Here is a 24,141-nt window from a genome sequence, read left to right as displayed (position 1 = left end):
ATGCGACACATCGTTATCTGAGTGCATAATTGTTTGACCGTTTAATGATTTGGAGACTGCAAATCTAGGTTATAGCTTGTTTGCTTTAAGAAATTTTTAATTGAATTAACAATATTAGTAGGAATAGTCTTGAAAATAATAAAGTTATTGCTAAATTCCACCAGAAATATACATTGATGCCCGGTGGACAATTGTGATAAGCCTAAACAAATGCCTACATTCTTATAAAAAAGAGAAATGCATGCATACATGAATACATAGAATAGATAATCTATTTAAAATGAATTTTATTATCACTGTTCTTCCTTCATCTCAGCTATTTTGATTGTCATTTTGTTGAAAAGGGTCATCCTTCTGCTCAATTATGTTGGGCGTCCTTGTGGTTCAACACGGACTACATTTCTACTCAAACTGAACATTTTAATTTTGTTTCGACTTTATTTAATCAACATAATGCCCAAACAATGGAATCAAAACTAAATGATAAAGTTTAACTTGCCAATGTCATCCTTTCAACAAAAGGAACCTTTAGAAATTCATACTGAGAAATCATATACAATTTGATTTGAAACATTGATTCTAGTTTAAAGCAAATTACTTTTAGTGAATAATCTATGGAGATAAAAAGTAAACGGATTAGTTAATCATAATTTTGTAAGATGACCCATACAACTTGTTTAAATCGTAATAGGTTAGTCTCGAGTTTTGTCATTGAGAAACCTCTCTCTCTCCACAATTTCAAGGATTGTTTGGAGTAAATTCATTATTTGAAAGAGAATATATTTGTTGAAATTGAATATGTTTGACATATTATTCTGCAATAGAAAAAAAAAAAAAAAAAAGCTACAATTTCATACATGACACATTGTATATTTTCTGCATAATATAATGAAACGAAATGTCCTTAAAAGGCTTAACTGAGAGCAGAAGCTTGCTCCATCTGCTCTTGCTCATGTTAACTCATCATTTCAGTCCAAGATCAGCATCTCTTGTGCTTTTCCCTCCCTCATGTTTTGATTTTTCCCGGCGGAGGGTGTAAACAATCTCCGCAGAAAAACATCATTTTTGACTGACAAAAATGGAAATCACGTTCAATGGATTGTAAGGACTTGGAGGTGTGGTCTAGGCTATTCCCTTTTGCTTGTAATGCTTGTTATATTCTTTTGAAGTAAATACAACTAGGAATGACAGTCTTGGACTATGCTGTGTGCCACTGAGGTTTTATGGCTCCTTGAGGAATGACGAGCTTCTGCTGGGAACGTTCGATCTTGACCTATTTCAGTGGTATCCAAGCATGGAATAATGCTTTAATCACATATTGGTTCGTTGAATTGTAACACTAGGGGTATGTCCTTTGCTTTTAGTAGACATGTTAAGAGCGGTGTTTCCACGAGTTAGGCCAACCTAATGCTTCTTGTTTCTCGGTTTTTCCTTTGCTTGTAGTCACCTCCTTACGAAAAAGAGAAAAAAGAAGTTCCAAAGAAAATAACAGTTTTTTCCCGATGAGAAGAGACAGCTTAGAACAATCGTTTGCTAGGAAATAGATACAACTGGGAGCCTTACGTCGAGTTTGGCTCTTTTGCTCACATAAGGGAACATCACTTTTGAAAAAAAAAAAATGTAATTAGGAAAATGTTATTCGTGCTTCGGAAATATGAACATTCCTATTTGAGGCATGTAACTTTTCTGAAACCTGTTTTCACCTATCAACAGTATGTGTTGATGTGTTAACTAGCTGATATTATACTTGCTTAGCCCTTTCACGTTGTTTCTCACGAGGAACAATTAGTCTTGAGTAGTTGGTGAAGCTTCAGCCTTCAATATTGGGGCACTATATTAGTTGTTGCTCCGAGCTAGAACAACTCTAGTTTCATCGTGGAAAATGAAACTTAGAAATTCCATAACTACTGTAGCAAATACACTTTAGTTTCATAAATTTGAAAACGATCATCTATAATTCAAATTTGCAGTCGGATCATGCATTTTGTTGAGACTTTTCTAAGTCAACACAATTGGTGCTCTGTTTAACGGCTATGCAGATAACTGGATGATCTGGAATTGATATTTGTCATGTACTAGTGGATCTAGTTATGTGAGGAGAAACTGGGAAATGATGGTGGAGAAAGGTCAAATTGATTGTGGAGGAAATTGAAACAGGCAATCCAAATATACAATGGAGTACTCACTCCGTGACTGTTCTTGCAAGCATGAAAGCATTATGGGTGATGGTTCTGACCAGATTAGGCCCTCCCTAAGAACTCTCAAGCTCTTTAATCATTTCTTTAGACAACAAATCGACCCCTTGTTCCTTGGCTAAATTAATTGGTGATGATGATTCTAAAAACTTCAAGTACCCTTCGAATAGAAGCTCCTTTGGGATTCCAAGTTGCGATGGTTTTCACTCGTGGCCTAAGTCCACACTCTCAAAAGGAAAGGGAAGATTTCTATATCCATCAATTATGTATTTAGCATCCGAGTGCCAAAACTGCGTAGAAGCTTCCCAAATACGCTTACTTACAGTGTTGAATTCAGGATTGACGACATAAGCTCAAACGGCTAGTATAACTCTTGGCTTACGCAAAAGGGGTTTGGCCAGCTTGTAATACTTTGGATGTTTAAACCAGTGCACTGCAATAAGAACAGTGATCCAATCGACACTATTTTCACCCCCATCAAGTCCATTTCATCCTCTGGCATGGATTGTGGAGTGTGCACGTAGCAAACTCGAGGATGTGGCATTACGAAACTTAGTTGAGCTTCGCTAACGTCAATCGCTATCACTCTCTCATAATGCCCTACTACTTGGTAGAATTATGCCATCAACTTATCTGTGGTTAGTCAAGTTGGAAAGATTTTAATTGATGAGCAAAGGATCGCATTTCCTCTTCAGAGAATTACATTGCCATTATAATTTGATCCAACATATTCTTGTTAAAAAAATTGCATGGGGAGAGAGAGACTAACGCCAAGAGCAGCTTGACTATTGTCCATGCCAACATCCCGAGCAAGAGAATGATCAGAGGTGTGGATGGTGAGCATCGAGTACTAACAAAAAGAGAGATGGAAATTGGAAAAATGTTTTCTTGTATTATATGTTGTATACAAGTACACTAGTCAATTTATAGTGTAAGGAATGAAAGAATAAATAGAAAATATTTTACATGAATCACTATTTTCCTATTTACAAAACGAATTAATTATTGACTCTATCGTTCAAATCACAATCAAAATCGTTGTCAAGATCAAAATCTTCCAACATATCTCCAACGAAAACCACTCACTTGGATAAGTTTTCGTAGCTTGTAGGTAGGTCTCTGCTTGCTCGTCAAATAGATACGCTATGTCCGTACAACTTCTGATATTCGTGTCATGCTGCTTCTAAGGGTCTTTGGTGTTGGTGTTATCCGTAAGGCAAAGTGACGTCTGTGTTTTCCCAAGCTAGTTAAGGAACCCAAAGGTGACTTTGCATTTTTTGTTGTTTTCTTGGTGGAATCTGACAGGTTCATTGGATTGACTTATTCAATGCCAGTTTGGCTAAGCAATGACATAACTCATTTTTTGAGTGTTGGAGTTGAACTTGACTAGGAAAAGTGTCATCATTACCTGTGGAATTGAACTCTGCTTTCTTCTCAGACTAGTAGATTTCTTGCCCTGCACAAATACTAGTGTGTAGTAGGAGTAAAATCCATGGCGGCCATGTTAATTTGTGAAATAGATTCATAGAGATGGAGTATAGTTACACTAATACAATAGGAGAGTGTATGTTACTCAAATTTTCTATCATATTAAACTACGTTAATAATTTAGCAAAAGGTGATAAAATTCTCCCTTGTTAGGAGCGTCTGGTTGTTTCACATATTTCTACTTAAGACATCAATGACGGTTGTTATAAAGTAAGAAAGAATTTGTAGAAGAGAGAATATAGCAATTTATTACAATATTAATTATCACCAATTATAATCAATTGAGGATACGATTGTGCATCGGTTTGGTCCAACTTGAAAATTAGACCGAGTCAAACTGAACTGGTCAATTTTACACGGTTCTTGATAAAACCAGTTGGGAAACAAGAATAATTAGCTCAGTCTCGGTTCCACAAAAGGAATCGGACCAGATTGGATTACTTTATTTTTTTATATTCTAAAACACCTAAATTAGTAAAGTAGGTTTCAATTTTCTGCCCACCTTTTTCATTCAATAGTGGCCTCTAGAGGAAAAGTATGAAAAATGTCATAAATATATTGTATTGGTACTATCGGTCTTAAACTTTTTTATTAGACCAATTTAATCTTAGGATTCGTTCATTTCGCGGAAAATAATTTTCCGAGAAAATGTTTTCCGGATTTTCTGGCATTCGTTTCACGGAAAATGAATTCCTTAGGAAAAATGCTTTCTATGAAAGGAAAAAAAGTATTCTAAATTAGAAGAAAATGTTTTCTACTTTTGAAAAGTGGAAAACATTTTCTTCTCTTGATCTCTCTTATCTTACACCTCTACAAATCCTCACTTCCTTCTCCCATTTCTTCTTCTTCTTTTCGTTTTTTATTAGAATTATTTTTTATTATTTATTTATTTATTATTATTATTTTTGTTTCCTATCTTCTTCTTTCTTGGCTAGTCGTCGACTGTTGCTAGGCAAACGTCAAGCTTGTTGATCTCAAACTCGCGCTTTGCACTCTTATTATTTTCTTTATTTACTCTATCCTGCAGTTGTACATTACTCAAGCAAATGGCTCTATATATTTTGCTTCTTTTTTTCTTTTTGTTTATTGGAACACAAAAGACGGAGGGGGAGAACATGCCACTCAACTAAAAGATCCTCATTAAGGCTGTACATATTTTACTTCGTTTCTCATTTGCTTCGTTTTAAAATCCATACAAACATTTTTTTGAGTATATGAGAATTTGGTGACAATGAGAAAACAAAGATATGAAACAAGTTTGTCCGAATTTAAAGGCAAGTTCATATTTGATGGATTTATAGATTGGTAAGTGATGTATGCCTAAGTGGTGAAGTCTTAGAAAATATTTTCCTTACCGAACATTGGAAAATATTTTCCAAAACATTTTGGTTTTAGCCAAACACTAGAAAATATTGTCATTTTCCTAGAAAATGACTTCTAGGAAAATATTTTTTGGAAATAGCTCATTTTCCGCGAAACAAATGGACCCTTAAATATTTTCACATTGATATCAATTCAATTCATCTGGCCAATTTAGGCTGGAAATTAATGATGTAGATGATGGCAATGTTGACGATCCTACAAGGCATCATTGAAGTTGACGTGAACATTTTTAAATAATTTTTTACTAATTTTTTTTAATTTTTTTCTTTCCTCTTTTTTATTTTCTTTTATTTCCTTTCTTTGGATTATGGTCGATACCAGCCATGATCGGCGACAAGCCACAGGCGAGGGCTAGGGATGGCGTCGTGGCCCTCACCAGACTCGAGAGGGGGGGTGATGAGGGTCAAGCCCTTGCAAGAGGTCGTAAGGGCAACCCTCACTAGATCCGGTGAGGGTCGAGCCCTTGCCAAACTTAGTGAGGGTGACTCTTGCCTATGGCCATTTGCTAGCAATGGCTAATATATTTTCTACATTCCAAAGAAAGGAAAAAAAAGGAAAAAATTAAAAAAAAAAATCAATAAAAATTTATTTTAAAATGTCTACATCAATGCTGGAGATGCCACATAGGATCGTTGGCATTCACTTCATCATTTTTCGGCTTAAATTGCCGAATGGACTAAATTGGTACTGATATGAAAATGTTTAAGACTAAATTGGTCAAATTAAAAGATTTAAGACTAAATTTATATCCATGCAATAGATTTATAAGTTTTTTGGTATTTTTTCGGGCCTCTAGTCATTGCTCATGTGTTGCTTGGAGGATTTTTTTTTTTTTTAAGGTTTGGTGGCTGGTTGGAGCTTTTAGCTTCGTTTTTGTGCTTGCCTTGGAAGTGCGGGGGTATGGTATGACGAGGTGGCTTTTCTTTGGCGGTGATGATGTTTTCTAGATTTCTATCAAGAATAAAAGGACCTCCTAACGCTTGGTTTTGCATGCTCTTGTTTCCTTTTCATGTCGGAAAATTTCGACTTGTAATGAATAAAAGAAATTAAAGAATAAAGGAAATCATCGGTTTTAAGACCAATCCTAGAGCTAACCTGGATTGTCCAATCCCATTCAGCATCAAGTGGTTCCGATTTCACAAACCAACTTTGCCGACTCCGTTCTAGATTTCAAGATGGAATGGACATCATACAACTAATCAACCCTAATTGAGGATATACACAATCAATGTGAAGAATCAAGTGAGATAGGGAGAATATGGTTAAATGTGAGTTACGTGGTAAAATTATAAACATCAGAAATAGTTAATGGTTTGATGTGGTGTATTGAAGTGGCGTGCATTTTTCCATTATGAGAGAATTATAAATCGACAAAAAAAACATACACACACGTATATGTGTGTGTGTGTCTGTGTGTGTGTGTGTGGAATCAAATTAAAAATTCAAAAATCTTCCCAAACCACTTTCCTTTCTATCTTTCTCCTCTGTCTTCTGCAGACACCTCTGAGCCCTACTTTCGCATCGCCACCGGCGAAGTCGGCAGCGCCACCGACTCGAGGCCAACATAGCGAGCGTTGGTCCAAGTCATTTCCACTTCGGGTTCGCTCTTCTTTCTCAACCCCTGGCCACCATGAGTTCCTCAGCCTCCGACGCCGACCATCTCCCGAAGCTCCCTGACGACGTCGTCGTCGACCATATTCTGAAGCGATTGCCGGTGAGATCTCTCCTCCGATTCAGGTGTGTTTGCCGGTCGTGGCGATCCACCATCGACGGCCCTCGTTTCGTGGCCCTCCACCTGAACCACTCCGCTCTCCATGCCGGTAATTGGCATCTCGCGTATCTAGATTGGGACGATCTTGACCACAGACTGTGCTCTCTGCTCTCCGGTGAGTCTCTTGCTCGGGCTTCCATGTCCCAAATCGAAATCCCGTTTGCTGGTCCTCGCGACTGTTTCGTTTTCCTGGTTCTTGCAATGGTTTGATCTGCATCATGGAAGTTGCCGCAAATGACCCTGACGAGTCGATATATGTGTGGAATTTATTCACCAGAAAGCACAAGGCGGTTCCACGATTCGGTCCGGCGAAAAATTTCTTTCCATGGAGAAAACTATGGAAGGTCTAGGGTTTGGCTTTGACGCTAGGTCTAATGCCTACAAGATTGTGAGGATTCTCCAAGATGATAATCGTAAAGGCTTAGAGACTCGAGTCCAGATTTATACACTCAGTACAGATTCCTGGAGAAGTTTGGAGTGTGAGGTTCCTGCTTTATGCAACCCCATACCCGCGGTCTTCTTGAATGGGAATCTGCACTGGTTTGTTTCCAAGCACACTGAGGGTTACGGATCAGTACTCTTATTCAATGTCGCCAGTGAGGTGTTTGATGAAATGGTTCCATCGGAAGAGTTTTTGCATGTCCTTAGTGTCAGTTCAGAAGCGGTTTTGTCAGTATTGAATGACTTGCTGGCCGTGTGCACTATCCGTGGGGAGGCAGTTGGGCATCCTAAACCACTTTCCGTTTGTTCCATTTGGGTTATGAGGGAGTACGGCGTGCCTGAGTCTTGGACTGAGCTGTATTCTTTTGAGTATAGTGGACGAGTATCCGGAGTTGATGGCTTCACGAGGGATGGCGAGCTTCTGATGTTAACAGCTGATAAGGGACAAGTTTCCTGGAATCCGATCACAGGACAATTCGCAATTCTTTCCCTACCAAGGTGTTGCGATTGGGTCACTGTTGTAGAGAGCCTTGTTTCACTTTAGAGATGAGTTAGTTGCTGCTACATTTACTCATATGATAAATTGATTCTGCCTGTTGGAGAGTTGATAGAGACACCTTGGTAGGGAAAGAATTGCGAATTGTTCTGTGATCAGGGAAAGAATTGCGAATTGTTCTGTGATCGGATTTCAGGAACTGCTGTTAACAGAAGCTCGCCATTCCTCGTGAAGCCATCAACTCCGGATACTTGTCCACTATACCCAAATCACTTTCCTTTCTATCCTTCTCCTCTTTCGTCTGCAAACACCTTTGAGCCCTACTTTCGCATCTCCTCCCACTCGCCACCGGTGAAGTCAGCAGCACCACCGAATCGAGGCCAACATAGTCATTTCCACTTCAGGCCGGTCTTCTTTCTCAACCCCTGGCCACTATGAGTTCCTCCGCCTCTGACGACGACAACCACCTCCCTAAGCTCCCTGAGGTCGTCGTCGTTGACCAGATCCTGAACTGATTGCCGGTGAGATCTCTCCTCCGATTCAGGTGCGTCTGCCAGTCATGGCGATCCACCATCGACGGCCCTTGTTTCGTGGACCTCCACCCGAGCCACTCCACTCTTGACACCTCCAATCGGTATCTCGTGTATCTAGATTGGTGCGATCCTCTCCGGAGCCTGTTCTCTCTGTACTCGGGTGTGTCTCTTACTCCGCTTCCAAGTCGCATATCGAAATTCCGTTTGCTGCTCCTCCCAACTGTTACGGCTTCGTTGGTTCGTGTAATGGTTTGATCTGCGTCACGGAAAGTTCCAGAAATGGGTATCACCGGTCGATGTTTCTGTGGAATATGTTCACCAGAAAGCACAAGGCTGTTCCACGATCCAATGTGGAGAAAAAATTTCTTATCTTGGAGATTCCTCGTATAGCTGAAGGGTTTGGCTTCGGCGCAAGGTCTAATGACTATAAGATTGTGAGGATTTATCCATGTTATCGTCGTGGGACAAAGCCTCAAGTCAAGATTTATTCCCTTAGTACAGATTCTTGGAGAAGTTTGGATTGTGAAATTCCTACTTTAAGTGGCTCTAGACCCACAGTCTTCTTGAATGGGAATCTGCATTGGTTTGCTTCCAAGTCCCGTTATCAGTGGGATGAGGTTGGATACCAACAGATAGTCTCCTTCGATGTCACAGGTGAGGTGTTTTATAAAATGGCTCTTCCGGAAGAGATTTCTCATGTTGACAGTGTTGATTTAGTGTCTCTGGCAGTATTGAATGACTTGCTGGCTGTGCTCATTAGTTGTTGTGCCGAGCGAAGTGGGTGTCCTGAACAGCATTCCGTTTGTTCTGTTTGGGTTATGAGAGACTACGAGATGCCTGAGTCTTGGACTAAGTTGTATACTTTTGAGGCTAGTGGACTGGTAACAGGATTCGATGACTTCACCTTGAATGGTGAGCTTCTGATGAAGATACATGGTGGAAAACGAGTTTGTCGGAATTTGATCACTGGTCATGAAGCAAATCTTCAATCATCGATGGCATGCGATTTGGTCACTGTCGTAGAGAGCCTCGTTTCAGTTTAGATATGTCTCGGTTGCTGCTACATTATTGGTATGAAAGATTGATTGTACAAATCGAAAGTTACCTCTGAATTTTGAAGAAATGGTTTTGTTTGTATATGCTTTGGCCAGAAAATAATGAGCAGCAGAAGTGAGGTGGTGCCCTTTTACTTTCGGCACTTCTTGCAAGCTTTAGAATGTATTTCCATTTTCACTTTATTTTTTCCTTTTAGACTGGTGAAAGTACGCATCTTATGACTACATCTACAACTTCAGCATTGCTGATGAGATGATGCCGAAAAAAAGAAGGGATGAAGCTTTTGAATGCTATGCATTATGTTTTAGCATTGACACCACCATAAGCATTTTTCAGCTTTTATAAGACCAAACTATTCACAGTTTGAATCACACAACTCGTTCTATGGGCATTGCAAATAGTGGAAATCTAGACTACTATTGTTTTGTTTCCTATCTCGAGACTCTTTGGTCGCACTAGCAATGCATACTTAAGAGGCTCCTTTATGGATTGATGCAGAGAGCTGCATTAATGCATTAAGGTAACATTGGGAAGTATACTCTCATGGCGCACTCCTTTTCCCAAATGATTCATGTGTTGGAAGTCTCATTTCATCTCATGATACATTGATGATTTGGCACATCAACAATTAGTTCAACCGTCTAAGAATGTGATCTATAGATGAGATATTCTGCTCCTTCCTTGGAATGACATCTGGGAAAGTGATTTTAAATTGCAGTTCTCCTCTAAAGTCTGGGGCAAGTTGCTTGAGCTTTGCTTCATTAACAAGAATTCTGGTGATTGGCAATCTAACTTCACCTAGCTCTTGCCAGCAGAAAGTAATGTTGAAGTTTATTCGGAATACCAGCATATAGTTTATCTGGAAGGCAAGAAATAATGTGCTTCATTGCAAGCTGCCGCTTCTGTGGAGGATGTTCTTTGATTGATCAATATTTTAGTGAGACATCTGTTTGAAGGCTGTCTAGTTTCAAGAGGACATCCTTACATGTATCAAACTTGAAATCTGTCCAGTTCAGCATCTATTTGATGTAACGCCATGTATATACAACTCACTTGGATAAGCTAGCCTGGCTTGTAGGTGGGTCTCTACCTGCTTGTCAAATAGACCCGCCATGTATATACAACTTCTTAAAATCTAGTCACACTACTATATGGTGGTGTTGTTTTATGAAAGACACAAAGTCGTCTGTGTTTTCTCAAGCTAGTAGAAGAACCCATAGTTTTTTTTATGGGATATGTTCACTATAAATTTTAAAACTTGTCACGAAAATGTAATTGAGTCTTAAAATTTATAAAAAATATAATCAAATCATAAAACTTATAAAAAGTGCAATCAAGTTTTAAAACTCGTCAAATTTGTACCATTGAATATTTCTATTAACTCCATCCATTTAGACTCACGCAAAATGCTGATTTGGCTTTTTAATTTTTTTTCATTCTTACGTGGCGATGATATCGCTAAAACATGGAACACTAGGCTAAAATGATGTCATTTTGGATTTAATTCTATTTTTTTAACCATAAGCTTAATAAATAAAATTAAAAAATTAAAAAAGTGCAAAAAATAGCAAAGTCAAGGGCAGAGGCCCTTGTCACGGACCACCCCATCACTAGAAAGAGCCAAAAAGGGCTACTAGGGCCTCAACTTGGGTCAATGACCATCCCCGACCGCAGGCAGGGGCTCAGCGACCCTCCACCTAAATCTCAGCAACCGCCGGCCCTTGCCTAGCCCAACCCAAATCTGGCGAGGGTCGCCGACCCTGGCCAAGGCCCCAACAACCTTTGTCAGCCCTCGCCTAGCCCCCATTGGCCCTTTCCGACGATGAGGTGGCTAGCGGCAAGGGCCTTCCCCCTTGCCTATAGCTTAATTCTTTTTTCCATTTTTTGTGTTTTTTGATATACTTTTTATTATATTTAATTAATATTTTAGTTAAATAAATTGGAATTACGTCATCGCCACATAAAAGTTAAAACAGTCATGTTAGCATTTTTTTTAGTCTAAATGGACATAGTTAATAGAATGACCCAATTATATCAATTTATCAAGTTTTAGGACATGATTACACTTTTTATAAATTTTAGAACTCAATTATACTTTCGTAATAAGTTTTAAAACTTTCAATGCACATACTACTTTTTTTTTGTCAAAAGACAACCCATAGTTGACTTTGCATTTTTTGTTTTCCTGGTAAAATCTAACAGGTTCATTGGATTGAGTGAACCAATGCCAATTTGTGTAAGCAATGACGCAACTCATTACTTTGAGTGTTGAAGTTGAACTTGATTAAGAAAAGTCTTGTCACTCCATGCGGAATTGAACTCTGCTTGCTTGTCAAACTAGCAGATTTTCTTGCCATTCATAGATACCAGTATGTCTGCAAGAATTAAATCCATAACAACCATGTTTATTTGTGAAATAAATTCATAGGGATGAAGTAGAGGAATACAATAGGAGAGTATACGTTACTCGAAATTTCTCTTTCATATTAAATTAAGTTTATACCTTAGCAAATGATGATAAAATTCTCTCTTCTTCGGAGTGCCTCATCTAGACTAATTCTAGGATTGGGTGGGCTGGATCCCAGTTCCATAAGCTAGCCCTACTAATCCCATTCTAGGTTTGAATGTGGGAACCAACCTATCTTAAAACCGATCATCCCTAATCGAGGATATACACAATTAATGAATATATATAAATGAGATAGGGAGAATAGCTAATGCCTCCAAGTTGTTCACCGACCTTAACGTCCACCTCGAGGACGAGCTCAACGGCTTCGCAGCTAGGCGTGGCAACCACGACAGGCCAGGGGCATGAGGATAGAGGTTGCGGTGGCGGCCTTGGGAGGTGGAGACGGCCAAGCTAGATTCTCGATGGATGGCCGGCGAAGAGGCGATTGTGAATGAAGGAGGAAATAGAGAAAGATCATAGTTTTATATTTTATTTTTCCTTAACCAAAAAAAAGTTATTTTATATTTTCAAGTTAACGTCTATCTATCAAACTCTAATTGAATATCAGGAAACAAGCCCACGTCACGTCATCACGCGGAGCGAATTCTTTCCGGCTTCGACTTCCATGGCAAATCGGTCCATTCATTTCCACTTGGTTTCCCCTTCATTCTCAATCCCTGCCTGACCATCATGAGTTCCTCCGACCACGACCACGACAACCCGAAGCTCCCTCACGACGCTGTCGTCGAGATCTTGAAGCGATTGCCGGCGGGATCTCTCCTCCGATTCAGGGGCGTCTGCCGGTCATGGCGTTCCACCATTGACGACCCTCGTTTTGTGGCCCTCCACCTGAACCACTTCGCTCTCGACGCCTCCAATCGATATCTCGTGTGTGTAGAACGGTGTGGTCCTCGCCAGAGCCTGTGCTCTCTGTTTTCCAATGAGTCTCTTACCCGCCTCCTAAGTGGCAAATCGAAATTCCGTTCGTTACTCCTTCCAACTCTTACACCTTTGTTGGTTCATGTAATGGTTTGATCTGCTTCAAAGAAGATTCCATATATTGCGATCACTGGTCAATGTACTTGTGGAATTTATTCACCAGAAAGCGCAAGGCGATTCCACCATCTGGTGAGGAGAGAAAATTTCTTACTTCTATCGCAGATATTTCTCATATAGCTGTAGGGTTTGGCTTCGGCGCTAGGTCTAGTGACTATAAGATTGTGAGGATTTATCCACGTTGGAAAAACCCTCGAGTTGAGATTTATTCCCTCGGTACAGATTCCTGGAGAAGTTTAGAGTGTGAGATTCCTCATATCAGAGGCTCCAGACTCGCGGTCTTTTTGAATGGGAATCTACATTGGTTTGCTTCGGAGTTCGGTTATCCGTCATTTGAGGGATACAAACAGATAGTCTCCTTTGATGTTTCGGGTGAGGTGTTTGATAAAATGACTCTTCCAGAAGAGATTTGTTGTGTTTTCAGTGTTGGTTTAGTGTCTCTAGCCGTGTTGAATGACTTGCTGGCTGTGCTCATTAGCCGTCTGGGGGCAGGTGGGCATCATTCCGTTTGTTCTGTTTGGGTTATGAGAGACTATGGGATGCCTGAGTCTTGGACTAATCTGTATACTTTCGAGGTTAGTGGAAATATGAAAAGATTTGATGGCTTCACCTTGAATGGTGAGCTTTTGATGGAGATATATGCTGGAAAACAAGTTTCTCGGAATTTGATCACAGGACATGAAACAAATTTTCAATCATCGATCGGATGCGATTTGGTCACTGTTTCAGACAGCCTCATTTTGCTTTAGATATGATTCGGTTGCTAATACATTACCGGTATGAAAGATTGATTGTACAAAGTGAAAGTTACCTCTGAATTTAGAAGGAATGGCTTTGTTCGTATATGCTTTGGCCACAAAATAATGACCAGAGGAAGTGAGGTGGTGCCCTTTTACTTTTGGTACTTCTTGCAAGCTTTAGATTGTATTTTCATTTTCACTTCAATTTTTCTTTTAGATTGGTGAATGTATGCATCTTAAGACTGCATCTTCAACTTCAGCATTGCTGATGAGATGATGCCAAAAAAAGAAGAAGAAAAAAGGACGAACCTTTTGATTGCTATGCATTTTGTGTTAGAATTGACACCACCATAAGCATTTTTCAGCTTTTATAAGACCAAACTCTTACAGTTTGAATCACACAACTCGTTCTACGGGCATTGCAAATAGTGCCAACTCTAGACTACTATTGTTTTGTTTCCTATCTCAAGACATTTTGGTAGCATACGTAATGGGCTCATTTATGGATCGATGTGTACAGCTGCAATAATGCATTAAGGAAACATGGGGAAGACACTCATGGCACACTCCTTTTCCCAAAGGATTCATGGGTTGGAAATCCCATTCCATCTCATGATGCACTGATGATTCAGCACGTCAACAATTAGTTCAACCATCTGAGAATGTGGTCTATAGATGAGATAATTTCTCTACTTCCTCCTTGAAACGACATTGGCAAAGTGATTTTAAATTGCACTTCTCCTCTAAAGTCTGGTGCAAGCTGCTAGAGCTCTGCTTCATCGACAGGAATTCTGGTGATTGGCCATCCGACTTCTCCTAGCTCTTGCAAAAATGGGGAATGGCATATAACAGCAGAAAGCAATGTTGAAGTTTCTTTGGAATGCCGGTATATATTTAGCTGGAAAGCAAGAAATAATCTGCTTCGTTGCAAGCTGCTCCTTCTTTGGAGGATGTTGTTAGATTGATCAATTTTTCAGTTAGACATCTATCTGAAGGCTGTCTAGTTTCGAGAGGATATTCTTAGATGTATCAAACTTAAAATCTGTCCAGTTTAGCATCTGTTTGACGTAAAACCTTTGATTTGTGTGGTTCATGCTTGTTTTTTTTTTTTTTTTGTCGGTATGCTTGTTTGAGTGTAGCCAACTTGTAATTGTTGTCTCTATTCTGTGGGCTGCTTGTGGGAATATTCCACCCAATGACCCTATCGTTTCATGAATTTGTTGATGCATTGTATAAACTTACTCATCTGAAAAAAGAATTGTGGTTCTTCTCTGCCCAATGAATTAGATATGTGGGTCTCAAAGTAGATATTGAATAAATTAAAAAGTTAATTTTACATATATTAAGAATTTAGATATGTTGTCAGGACATTGCCGACACCAAATTGAAAGGGACTAGCCGCGTTTATCGTGCCCTTGGTTGGCTCGTGCTTAGTGTAATTTCTATGATTAATTTGTAAGCAAATCAACGTAATTGATGGATAAAGGACAATGAGAGTTTATCAGAGAAGATAACGATATGCATAATGCATTTTTTACTAGATTTTGAGATTTCATATAAAATTCCTGTATATTCCCTTATGAATTAGGTATTGCGGAAATTTCATTAGGAAAATGTTCAGAAATATGACCATTCCTATTTAAGGCATGTAGCTTCTCTGAAACCTGTTTTCACCCATCAACAATATGTGTTGATATGTTAACTAGCCGCTATGACACTTGCTTAGCCATTTTGGATAGTTTCTCACAAGGAACAATTAATCTTGAGTAGTTTGTGAAGCTTCAGCCTTCAATATTGGTACAGTATATTAATTGTTGCTTCGAGCTAGAACAACTCTACTTTGATTGTGGAAAATGAAAATTAAAAATTCCATAACTGCCACAGAAAATACACCTTAGTTTCACAGCTTTTAAAATAATCATTTATATTTCAAAAATTTGCAGTCTAACCGTTCATTCGAAATATTTTATTGTGACTTTTCTCAATCGATACAATTCATGCTCTGTTCAATGATTTTGCAGATAACTAGATGACCCAGTTCCAACCTTGATATTTGTCATATACCAGTGGATCAAGTTATGTGAGAAGAGTTTTCCTCCCTTCATTTTCTTTAAAAAAAAAAAAAAGTTGTGTGAGAAGAGAAACTAGGATACAATAGTGGAGAAATACCAAACTGATTATGGAGGAAATTGAATAAGGCAAACCAAATAGACAATGGAGTCCTGCGAGCATGAAAGACTTGGAGGTGACAGTTCTGACTAGATTAGGTCCTCCCCAAGAATCCTCAAGCTCTTTAATTGCTTCTTCAGACAACAAATCCACCACATGTTCCTTGGCTAAGATAATTGGTGCTGATGATTTTATAAACTTCAAGTACCCTTCGAACAGGAGCTCCTTTGGAATTTCGAGTTGCAATGGTTTTCCCTCATGGCCTAAGCCCACACCCTCGAAAGAAAAGGGAAGATTTTTATACCCATCAATTACGCACTTAAGATCCGAGTGACAAAATTACATAGAAGCTTCTAGAAGGTGCTTACTTACAGTGTCGCATTTGGGATTGACGACCATGTTGTTATAAGCCTAAATAGCTAGTATACCTCCTGGCTCACATAGAAGACGTTTGGCCAACTTGTAGAACTTTGGAAGGTCAAACCAGTGCACAGTGGCAACAGTGATCAGATCGACACGATTTTCGCCCCCATCAAGGCCACCATTTCATCCTCTGACATAGATTATGGAGTGTGCATGTAGCAAACTCGAGGATGTGGCATTGCGAAACTTAGTTGAGCTTTGCTAACGTCGGTCGCTATAACTTCGCTTGTAATGCTCTACAACCTGGTAGAACTATGCCATCGACATATTTGTTGTAAGTCAAGCAGGAAAGATTTTAATTGATGAGCAAAGGATCGTATTTCCTTATTAGAGAATCATGTCTCTATTATAATTTGATCCAACATATTCTTGTTAAAAAAATTGCTTAGGGAGAGAGACTAACGCAAAGAGCAGTCTGACCGTTGTTGGTGCCAACATGCCAAGCAAGAGAGTGATGAGAGGTGCAGGTGGCGAGCATCGAGTACCACTCACTTGGATAAGTTGGTCTGGCTTGTAGGTAGATCTTTGCCTGCTTGTCAAATAGACCCGCCATGTCTATACAACTTCTGATATTCTTGTCACGCTACTTCTAAGGGTCGTTGGTGTTGTTATATAAAAGATAGAAAGACATCTAAGTTTTCTCATTCGAGTAGAAGAACCCATAGTTGACTTTGCATATTTTATCTTGGTAAAATTTGATGGGTTCATTGGATTGAGTGATTCGATGCCAATTTGCGTAAGCAATGACACAACTCATTACTTTGAGGGTTGGAGTTGAACTTGATTAAGAAAAGTCTCATCACTTCATGCGAAATTGAACTATGTTTTCCTATCAAACTAATAGATTTTCTTGCCATGCACAAATATTAGTATGTTTGCAGGAGCTAAATCCTTAGCAACCATGTTAATTTGTGAAATAAATTCATGGGAATGGAGTAAGACAAATATAGTAAGAGAGTGTACGTTACATAAAATTTCTCAATCATATCAAACTAGGTTTATACCTCAACAAAAGATGATAAAATTCTCTCTTGTTCAGAATACCTTGTTCCACTCGATTCTAGAATCAGGTGAGTTGGTTCCCGGTTTCATAAATTAGCCTTGTTGATCCGATTTTAGGTTTGAATATGGAAATTGATCTACCTTAAAATCAATTATCATTAATTGAGGATATAAAAGAGTGAGATAAGGACAAAATCTAGTGCTTCCAAGATGTTCGCCGACCTCCACGCCCACCTTGAGAACGAGCTTAACAGCTAGGCGGGGCGACCATGGCAGGCCATGGGCACGAGGACAGAGGCTGCAGTGGTGGCCTTGGGAGGTGGAGACGGCCAAAGCTAGATTCTCGATGGATGGCCGGCGAAGAGGCAACCGTGGACGGAGGAGGAAAATAGAAAAAAAAAAAGTCGTATTTTTATATTTTATTCTGTCGTTGACCAAAAATAAAGTTATTATATTTTTTTCAAGTTAACGTCCACATATGTCAAACTCCAATTGAATATCAGTCAACAAGCCCACGTCACGTCATCACGTGGAGCGAATTCTTTCCGGCTTCGACTTCTATGCCTGACCATCATGAGTTCCTCCGGCTCCGACGACCATCTCCCGAAGCTCCCTCACGACGCCGTTGTTGAGATCCTGAAGCGATTGCCGGTGGGATCTCTCCTCCGGTTCAGGTCCATCTGCCGGTCGGGGCGGTCCACCATCGACGACCCTCATTTTGTGGCCCTCCACCTGAACTGCTCCGCTCTCCATGCCTCCAATTGGCATCTGGCGTGTCTAGATTGGCGCGATGATCCTGAACGGAGGCTGTGCTCTCTGTTCTCCGGTGAGTCTCTCGCCTGGCCTTCCATGTCCCAAATCGAAATCCCGTCTGCTGCTCATCTCAACTATTACGACATCGTTGGTTCGTGTGATGGTTTGATTTGCATCACGGAACTTTCCACAAATGGCTATGGCCGGTCGATATATTTGTCAAATTTATTCACCAGGAGTATATTTGTTTCCACGGAGACTGCTTTAAGATCGTGAGGATTCTCTATATTTCAGATGGTCAGAGCCTTAAGTCCAATTTATTCACTCAGTACAGATTCTGGAGAATTCTGAGGTGTGAGGTTGCTGCTCAGCTACAGACGCGCAATTTTCTTGAATGGGAATCTGAACTGGTTTGCTGCTGGGTAAATACGAATTGGTAGTCTTGTTCGATGTCACAGGTGAGGTGTTTGATGAAATGGCTTGGCCAGAAGAGATTATCACCAAGTCGGCTTAATATTCTCTGGAGCAATATTAAATGACTTGCTGGCTGTGTTCACTAGTCGTGCAGAGTCAATTGGGTGTCAAGAGTCAATTAGGTGTCCTGAACAGAATTTCATTTGTTCTGTTTGGGTTATGAGAGACTACGGCATACCTGAGTATTGGACTAAGCTGTATGCTTTTGAGGCTAGTGGAAGGGTAACAGGATTTGATGGCTTCATGTGGAATGGCGAGCTTCTTATTCAAATAAGTTGCAAAGAACGAGTTTCTTGAAATCCAATCATGGGATAATTCGCAAATCTTCCATTGTGATTGACATGTGATTTGGTCACCATTGTAGAGAGTCTCGTTTCATTATAGATATGATTCAATTGCTGTTACCTTTACCGGTACAACAGGTTGATTCCAATTGCATAAAAGTTGAAAGTGGCATCCCCACCCTTATCCATATAATGATATGTCATATCTGTATACTTTTTTTTTCCATTCGGATTTTTTTAAGCAAAATAAATCTTCGTCTTCATAGAAAGATTTATCTTTCAATACAATCCTTATATAACAAGTGGGTCTTTTTATTGTATAACTCCGCCCTTCGAGCTCGAGGTTTTAATTTTTTCATAGTAGTACCCTCGTTGACTTCAGCTTTACTAATAACTAAACTTGCTCCATTTAAACCCATATTATGACATCTAAATTGAGAAGATATGGTTTTACTGATATACGCTCTGGCCGCAAAATGATGAGCAGAGGAAGTGAGGTGGTGCCCTCTCACTTTTGGTACTTCTTGCGAAGCTTTAGAATGCGTTTTCATTTTCATTTTTTACTTTTAGACTAGTGAAAGTATGCTACTGAAGACTGCATCTACAGCTTCAGCTCTGCCAGTACTAGCAGATTTTAGATGATGTGGAAATGAAAGCTAATTGATGGACATAGGGCAAGGAGAGCTTATCGGATGAGTTGAAAACTATAATAAACCTAAACAAATGCCTACCTACTTACAAATACAAAAAAAAAGAAAAAGAAGACAAACTCATACATAGAATAATGATCCATTGAAAATTAGATATTTGGACTTTACACTATGGTTTGCTTATATTTTATATAAGTGATTCAATGACAGGGACAATAAAAACAAATCAAGACAAAAATCAAAGCCCCTATTTATTTAGGTTGACAATTTTATTATCACTATTCTTCCTTCATCTTGGTTACTTCAACTGATGTCTCATTTAAAAGGGTTGCCCTCGTGCTCAATTGTGTTAGGCGTGCCTGTGGTTCAGCATGAACTACATTTCAACTCGAGCCAAACATTTTAATTTTGCTTCGGCTTTATCTAATTAACATAATGCCCAAACAATAGAATCATAAAACAAATGATAAAGTTTAGCTCGCCATTATAATCTTTTCATCAAAAGGAACTTTTAGAAATTCATCCAAAGAAACTATGTGTGTTTTGATTTAAAGCATTGATTCTACTTCAAATGCAAATGACTTTTAGCGAATAACATAAATGGATAAAGATATAAACAGATTAGACAATCGTAGTTTTGTAAAATGACCAATAAAATAATCTTCATCGGTTTAGTCTCGAATTTTGTGATTCAGTATTTTCACCCTTAGCCCCCTCTCCTCCCTCCATGATTCCAAATACTGTTTGGGGTAGGTTCTGTTTTGAAACAAAAAAAATTGTTGAAATCGAATATGTTTGATGCATTATCTTGAAGCAGACATAAAAAAAAATAAATAAATAAATAAATTATAGTTTAATATTTCACACGATGAAGATTTTTCATATTATATAATAAAACTAAAAAAATAATAATAATAACCTCGTATGGTTCTTAGGTTGACCCTAAAATTAGTCGCTTTACACCCCTACTTCACATAAAGTTGGTCTCCATGTTTCTTTGTGTTGGTCTCCATGTTTCCTAAGTTCATCATGGGAGGTTATTCTGCCTATGCACAACAGGCGCCAATATAATATAACAGATCAATCACATTAGCTGCATGTATGGGCAAGTCTAAAGTAGTTCTTTTTTTCCCTTTGTGGGGGAAAATTTGATCTAGTGATGACAACTAAATCAAGCGTATTTATTCCAGTGATTGAAGTAACTGGTTTCTCGTGCTCAACAAATATGGTAATATTGAATGTTTGGCATTTTTTGTTTATCTAAGGCGGATTTTTATGAATTTTCAACTACTTCAAAATATCAGAGGACCCAGTACAATTGAATGCATAATTTCCATCTCTCTTGGGTTAGATAGAATCAATCTCACGTGTCCAACCAATGTATGGCTTCAACTTACAAATTTAGAACGACTTGGTCCAACCCACAAGGAGTAGTCAAGATTGTGACCACTTTGGCGTACATAGGTCGCACTTATACATCAATCAATAATCCTCAACCCAATTCATGTGATGGAAAAGTAAAACTCTGAAAAGAAAAATCAATTGCATTGCTTACACATACAATAGAACTCATAAATTTATCCCCTCATATGCACAACAAATGAGCAACAGCTGATAAGGGATGGATCTAATTCAAAGGTAAACAGAATACGATGCACAAAAGCACCCCCCTACCAAATGCGACACTGCGACTTTATGTGAAGTGGAGAAGCCACCATCTTTTTCTCGCCCATTTCACTAAAATGTATAGTGACATAATACACATCATCATTCTTTCCCATTTTTTCCAAAGTCATCAAGCCCTTCGTAGGCTTCCGCATCTTTTGCTTTTTGGGAGAATTTACATGTAAAGCCAGTACTCAAAAGCAAAAGGAAAGAAAGAAGCCGCCGGGGGGGAGGGGATTGTTTTCCACTAAAATGTTTAGTGACATGATACACTCATCATTCTTTCCCATCTTTCCCAAGTTCACGAAGCTCTTCAGACATGTAAAGCCGGTACTCAAAAAGCAATGTCAGGGGAAAAGCAGTCATCATGATGGAGAAAAAAGGAAAGAAGAAGCCTGCCTGGGGGGGATTGTGATTGGAGATGAGATGCAGGAGATGCAAAGTTACTTACATGAGAAGAAAGTCATTATATGATACATAATGATCAATAAGATGAAGAAAATTTAAAAGATTTAGAAGATGGGCATTTCAAATTTTATCATTTCCTTCAAAAAAATTCTGATGAAGGCAACGGAAATGATGAGGAGAGTCACTCCAGCTAATAACCCAACAATGATGTCAAATGTTTTGATCCCTCATTGGTGCTTTTACTTGAAAATCATTCCAAAATCCCAATTCAAGAATTGATTACCTGATTTAATTGCGATGGATTTATCTTCTCTTTTAGGAAAGAGTCGGTATCATATATGGTAAATTGAGTTAATTTATCTTTTTAAGAGAATGACTCCCTCTCGTGAGCTTGAGGATATACATGTCCCACTTCACTAGTCGAATACCTCGCGTAACATTTGCCCAAGAAAATGTCGCTATAGATTGCCGTCCTGCATTCACTCTTCAACCATCCAATCGCCTCCCATAGGCAATCTCGACACTCCCCCGTGCTCAAATCCCCGACGCACTAGCCCAAACCCCGCACCTTGCTTTACAAATGCTTCGGAAGATCGTAACATTAGAAAACTCCCCGTGTCAAGTCACGTGACAAAACCGCTGTCACGTGACATAGAGAGAGATAAAAGGGAGTCTTGCGAAAACTCCAGCGAAGTTCATTCCAGCTTCTCTCCATTGCTCCTGAACCCCTGGTCACCATGAGTTCCTCCGCCTCCTCCTCCTCCGACGACCTCCTCCCGAAGCTCCCTGAGGACGTCATCGAGGAGATCCTGAAGCGACTGCCGGTGAGATGTCTCCTACGATTCAGGTGCGTCTGCCGGTCATGGCGATCCACCATCGACGGCCCTCTTTTCGTGGCCCTCCACCTGAACCACTCCGCTCTCGACCCCTCCAATCGATATCTCGCGTATCTACATCTGGCCCAAGGCAATCCTCTACATCTGGCCTCGCCCCGAAGCCTGTGCTCTCTGTCCTCCGGTGACTCTCTTTCCATGTCACAAATCGAAGTCCCGTTTGCTGCTCCTTTCAGCCGTTACCGCTTCGTTGGTTCGTGTAATGGTTTGATATGCCTCACAAAAATTTCCAGAATTGGGTTGCGCTATCACCTGTCGACGTATCTGTGGAATCTGTTCACCAGAAAGCACAAGGCTGTTCCACGATCAAGAGTGGGCAGTGCTGTAGGGTTTGGCTTCGACGCTAGATCTAATGACTATAAGATTGTGAGGATTTATCCACGTTATGGTGCTGGGGATTCGTATCCATATGCAGAGCATCCAGTCTCAAAGCCTCGAGTCGAGATTTATTCCCTCAGTACAAATTCCTGGAGAAGTTTGAAGTGTGAGGTTCCTACTTTAAGTTGCTCCAGAGCCACGGTCTTCTTGAATGGGAATCTGCACTGGTTTGTTTCCCATCACAATGATCGGTTTGTTTCCCGGCTCAAATATCTGGGGAGGGACCGTGGATACGGATCAATACTCTTGTTCGATGTCACCAGTGAGGTGTTCAACAAAATGGCTTTGTCGGCAGAGCTTTTGCGCAAAGTTTGTGTCAGTAGAGTAGTGGTGTTGTCACTATTGAATGACTTGCTGGCCGTGTGCACAAGCTCAGCAGTAGGTCTGTATCCTCGACGGCGTTCTGCTTGTTCCATTTGGGTTATGAAGGAGTACGGCATGCCTGAGTCTTGGACTAAGCTGTATTCTTTTTTGGTTGATGAAAAAGTAAGAGGATTTGATGGCTTCACGATGAATGGTGAGCTTCTGATGGTAATCGATGATCATGAACGAGTTTCTTGGAATCCAATCACTAGACAATTCACATATCCTCCACTAGTGATGCGATCCAATTTGGTCACAGTGGTAGAGAGCCTTGTTTCTCTAGAGCCTCGTCCAATGCCACTACATTTACCTGTATTACAGATTGATTCTGCTTGTGAAAGTGTTGATATAGACATGTAAAAGTGAGGTGGTGCCCATTTACTTTTGTACTTTTAGAATGCATATGCATTTTCACTTGAGTTTTTCTTTAGATGGAGCAAAGCATGTTCTCCTTGCAATTTGCACCAGGAAAAACTGGCATTTTTGTTGCCCACATCAAACCTGATCAAAACCAGCAGCGAAATCTAATCTGATTTCACCGGGACCCCCACAAATGGCATATACATAGTCATGAGCTCTCCGTTTCCTAAGACGTAATGGAGAGCAAAGAGATTGAGATGGGAAGAGTTACCATCAGAAATCAACAGGGTTTTGTCTCTTATGCTTCTTTTCTGTGGACTGTAAGCGTGGCTATGAGCACAGAGTGATGTGGTATAAGAGGGAGGATGAGACTAGGAGGAGATGGACAGACAAAGCATGCATAAGCCATAGAGATAGGGCTTTGCAGGGTCTAGAGAGAATTATTCGGTGCTTGACCTCGCTGTGCTCTTTAGAGCGAGGGAAAAGGAAAACACGAAACCAACGTACTCGGTTCTCTTTATTTTCAGATGCAAAGTTGAACAGATAGATACAAGTGAGGGGGGAGGGAGATGTTTTGTTGACGAAAGGAGTCAATCGCATTCAGTTTTCTAAGATTAGGCAAAGCATGCAACTCAAGACAGCATCTACAGCTACAGCATTGCCGCTTCTAGCAGATTTTAGATGATGCGGAAAAAGGACGAGGCTTTTTGA

General features: G+C 39.7%; 3 protein-coding genes across 4 annotated transcripts; all 3 read left to right on the top strand.

Moving 5' to 3' along the window:
* Nucleotides 1–6,499: 6,499 nt before the first annotated feature.
* On the top strand, nucleotides 6,500–9,651 carry LOC120288284 (F-box protein At4g22390-like). Of its 2 annotated transcripts, none has more exons than XM_039302070.1 (2): nucleotides 6,500–6,952; nucleotides 7,115–9,651. In XM_039302070.1, the coding sequence occupies exon 2, from the start codon at nucleotides 7,163–7,165 to the stop codon at nucleotides 7,820–7,822; it is 660 nt and encodes a 219-aa protein (XP_039158004.1). In that variant the 5' UTR covers nucleotides 6,500–6,952; nucleotides 7,115–7,162; the 3' UTR covers nucleotides 7,823–9,651. The 2 variants fall into 2 exon arrangements, with proteins under 2 accessions (XP_039158004.1, XP_039158003.1); XM_039302069.1 differs by having other exon boundaries at nucleotides 6,503–6,952.
* A 2,851-nt stretch (nucleotides 9,652–12,502) lies between these two features.
* LOC104418090 (putative F-box protein At5g15670) lies at nucleotides 12,503–13,617 on the top strand. The gene is made up of 2 exons (XM_039301907.1): nucleotides 12,503–12,714; nucleotides 12,915–13,617. The coding sequence occupies exons 1-2, from the start codon at nucleotides 12,503–12,505 to the stop codon at nucleotides 13,615–13,617; spliced, it is 915 nt and encodes a 304-aa protein (XP_039157841.1).
* Nucleotides 13,618–21,983: 8,366 nt separating this feature from the next.
* Nucleotides 21,984–23,489, top strand: LOC104418089 (F-box/kelch-repeat protein At3g23880-like). The gene has a single exon (XM_010029314.3). It carries the CDS (start codon nucleotides 22,174–22,176, stop codon nucleotides 23,428–23,430), a length of 1,257 nt encoding a protein of 418 aa, XP_010027616.2. The 5' UTR covers nucleotides 21,984–22,173; the 3' UTR covers nucleotides 23,431–23,489.
* Nucleotides 23,490–24,141: the final 652 nt, after the last annotated feature.

The sequence above is a fragment of the Eucalyptus grandis genome, chromosome 9, assembly GCF_016545825.1.
Source record: "Eucalyptus grandis isolate ANBG69807.140 chromosome 9, ASM1654582v1, whole genome shotgun sequence".
NCBI classification, from domain to species: domain Eukaryota; kingdom Viridiplantae; phylum Streptophyta; class Magnoliopsida; order Myrtales; family Myrtaceae; genus Eucalyptus; species Eucalyptus grandis.
Note: the sequence above shows the minus strand (reverse complement) of the source record. Positions and strands in the feature narration are given on the sequence as shown.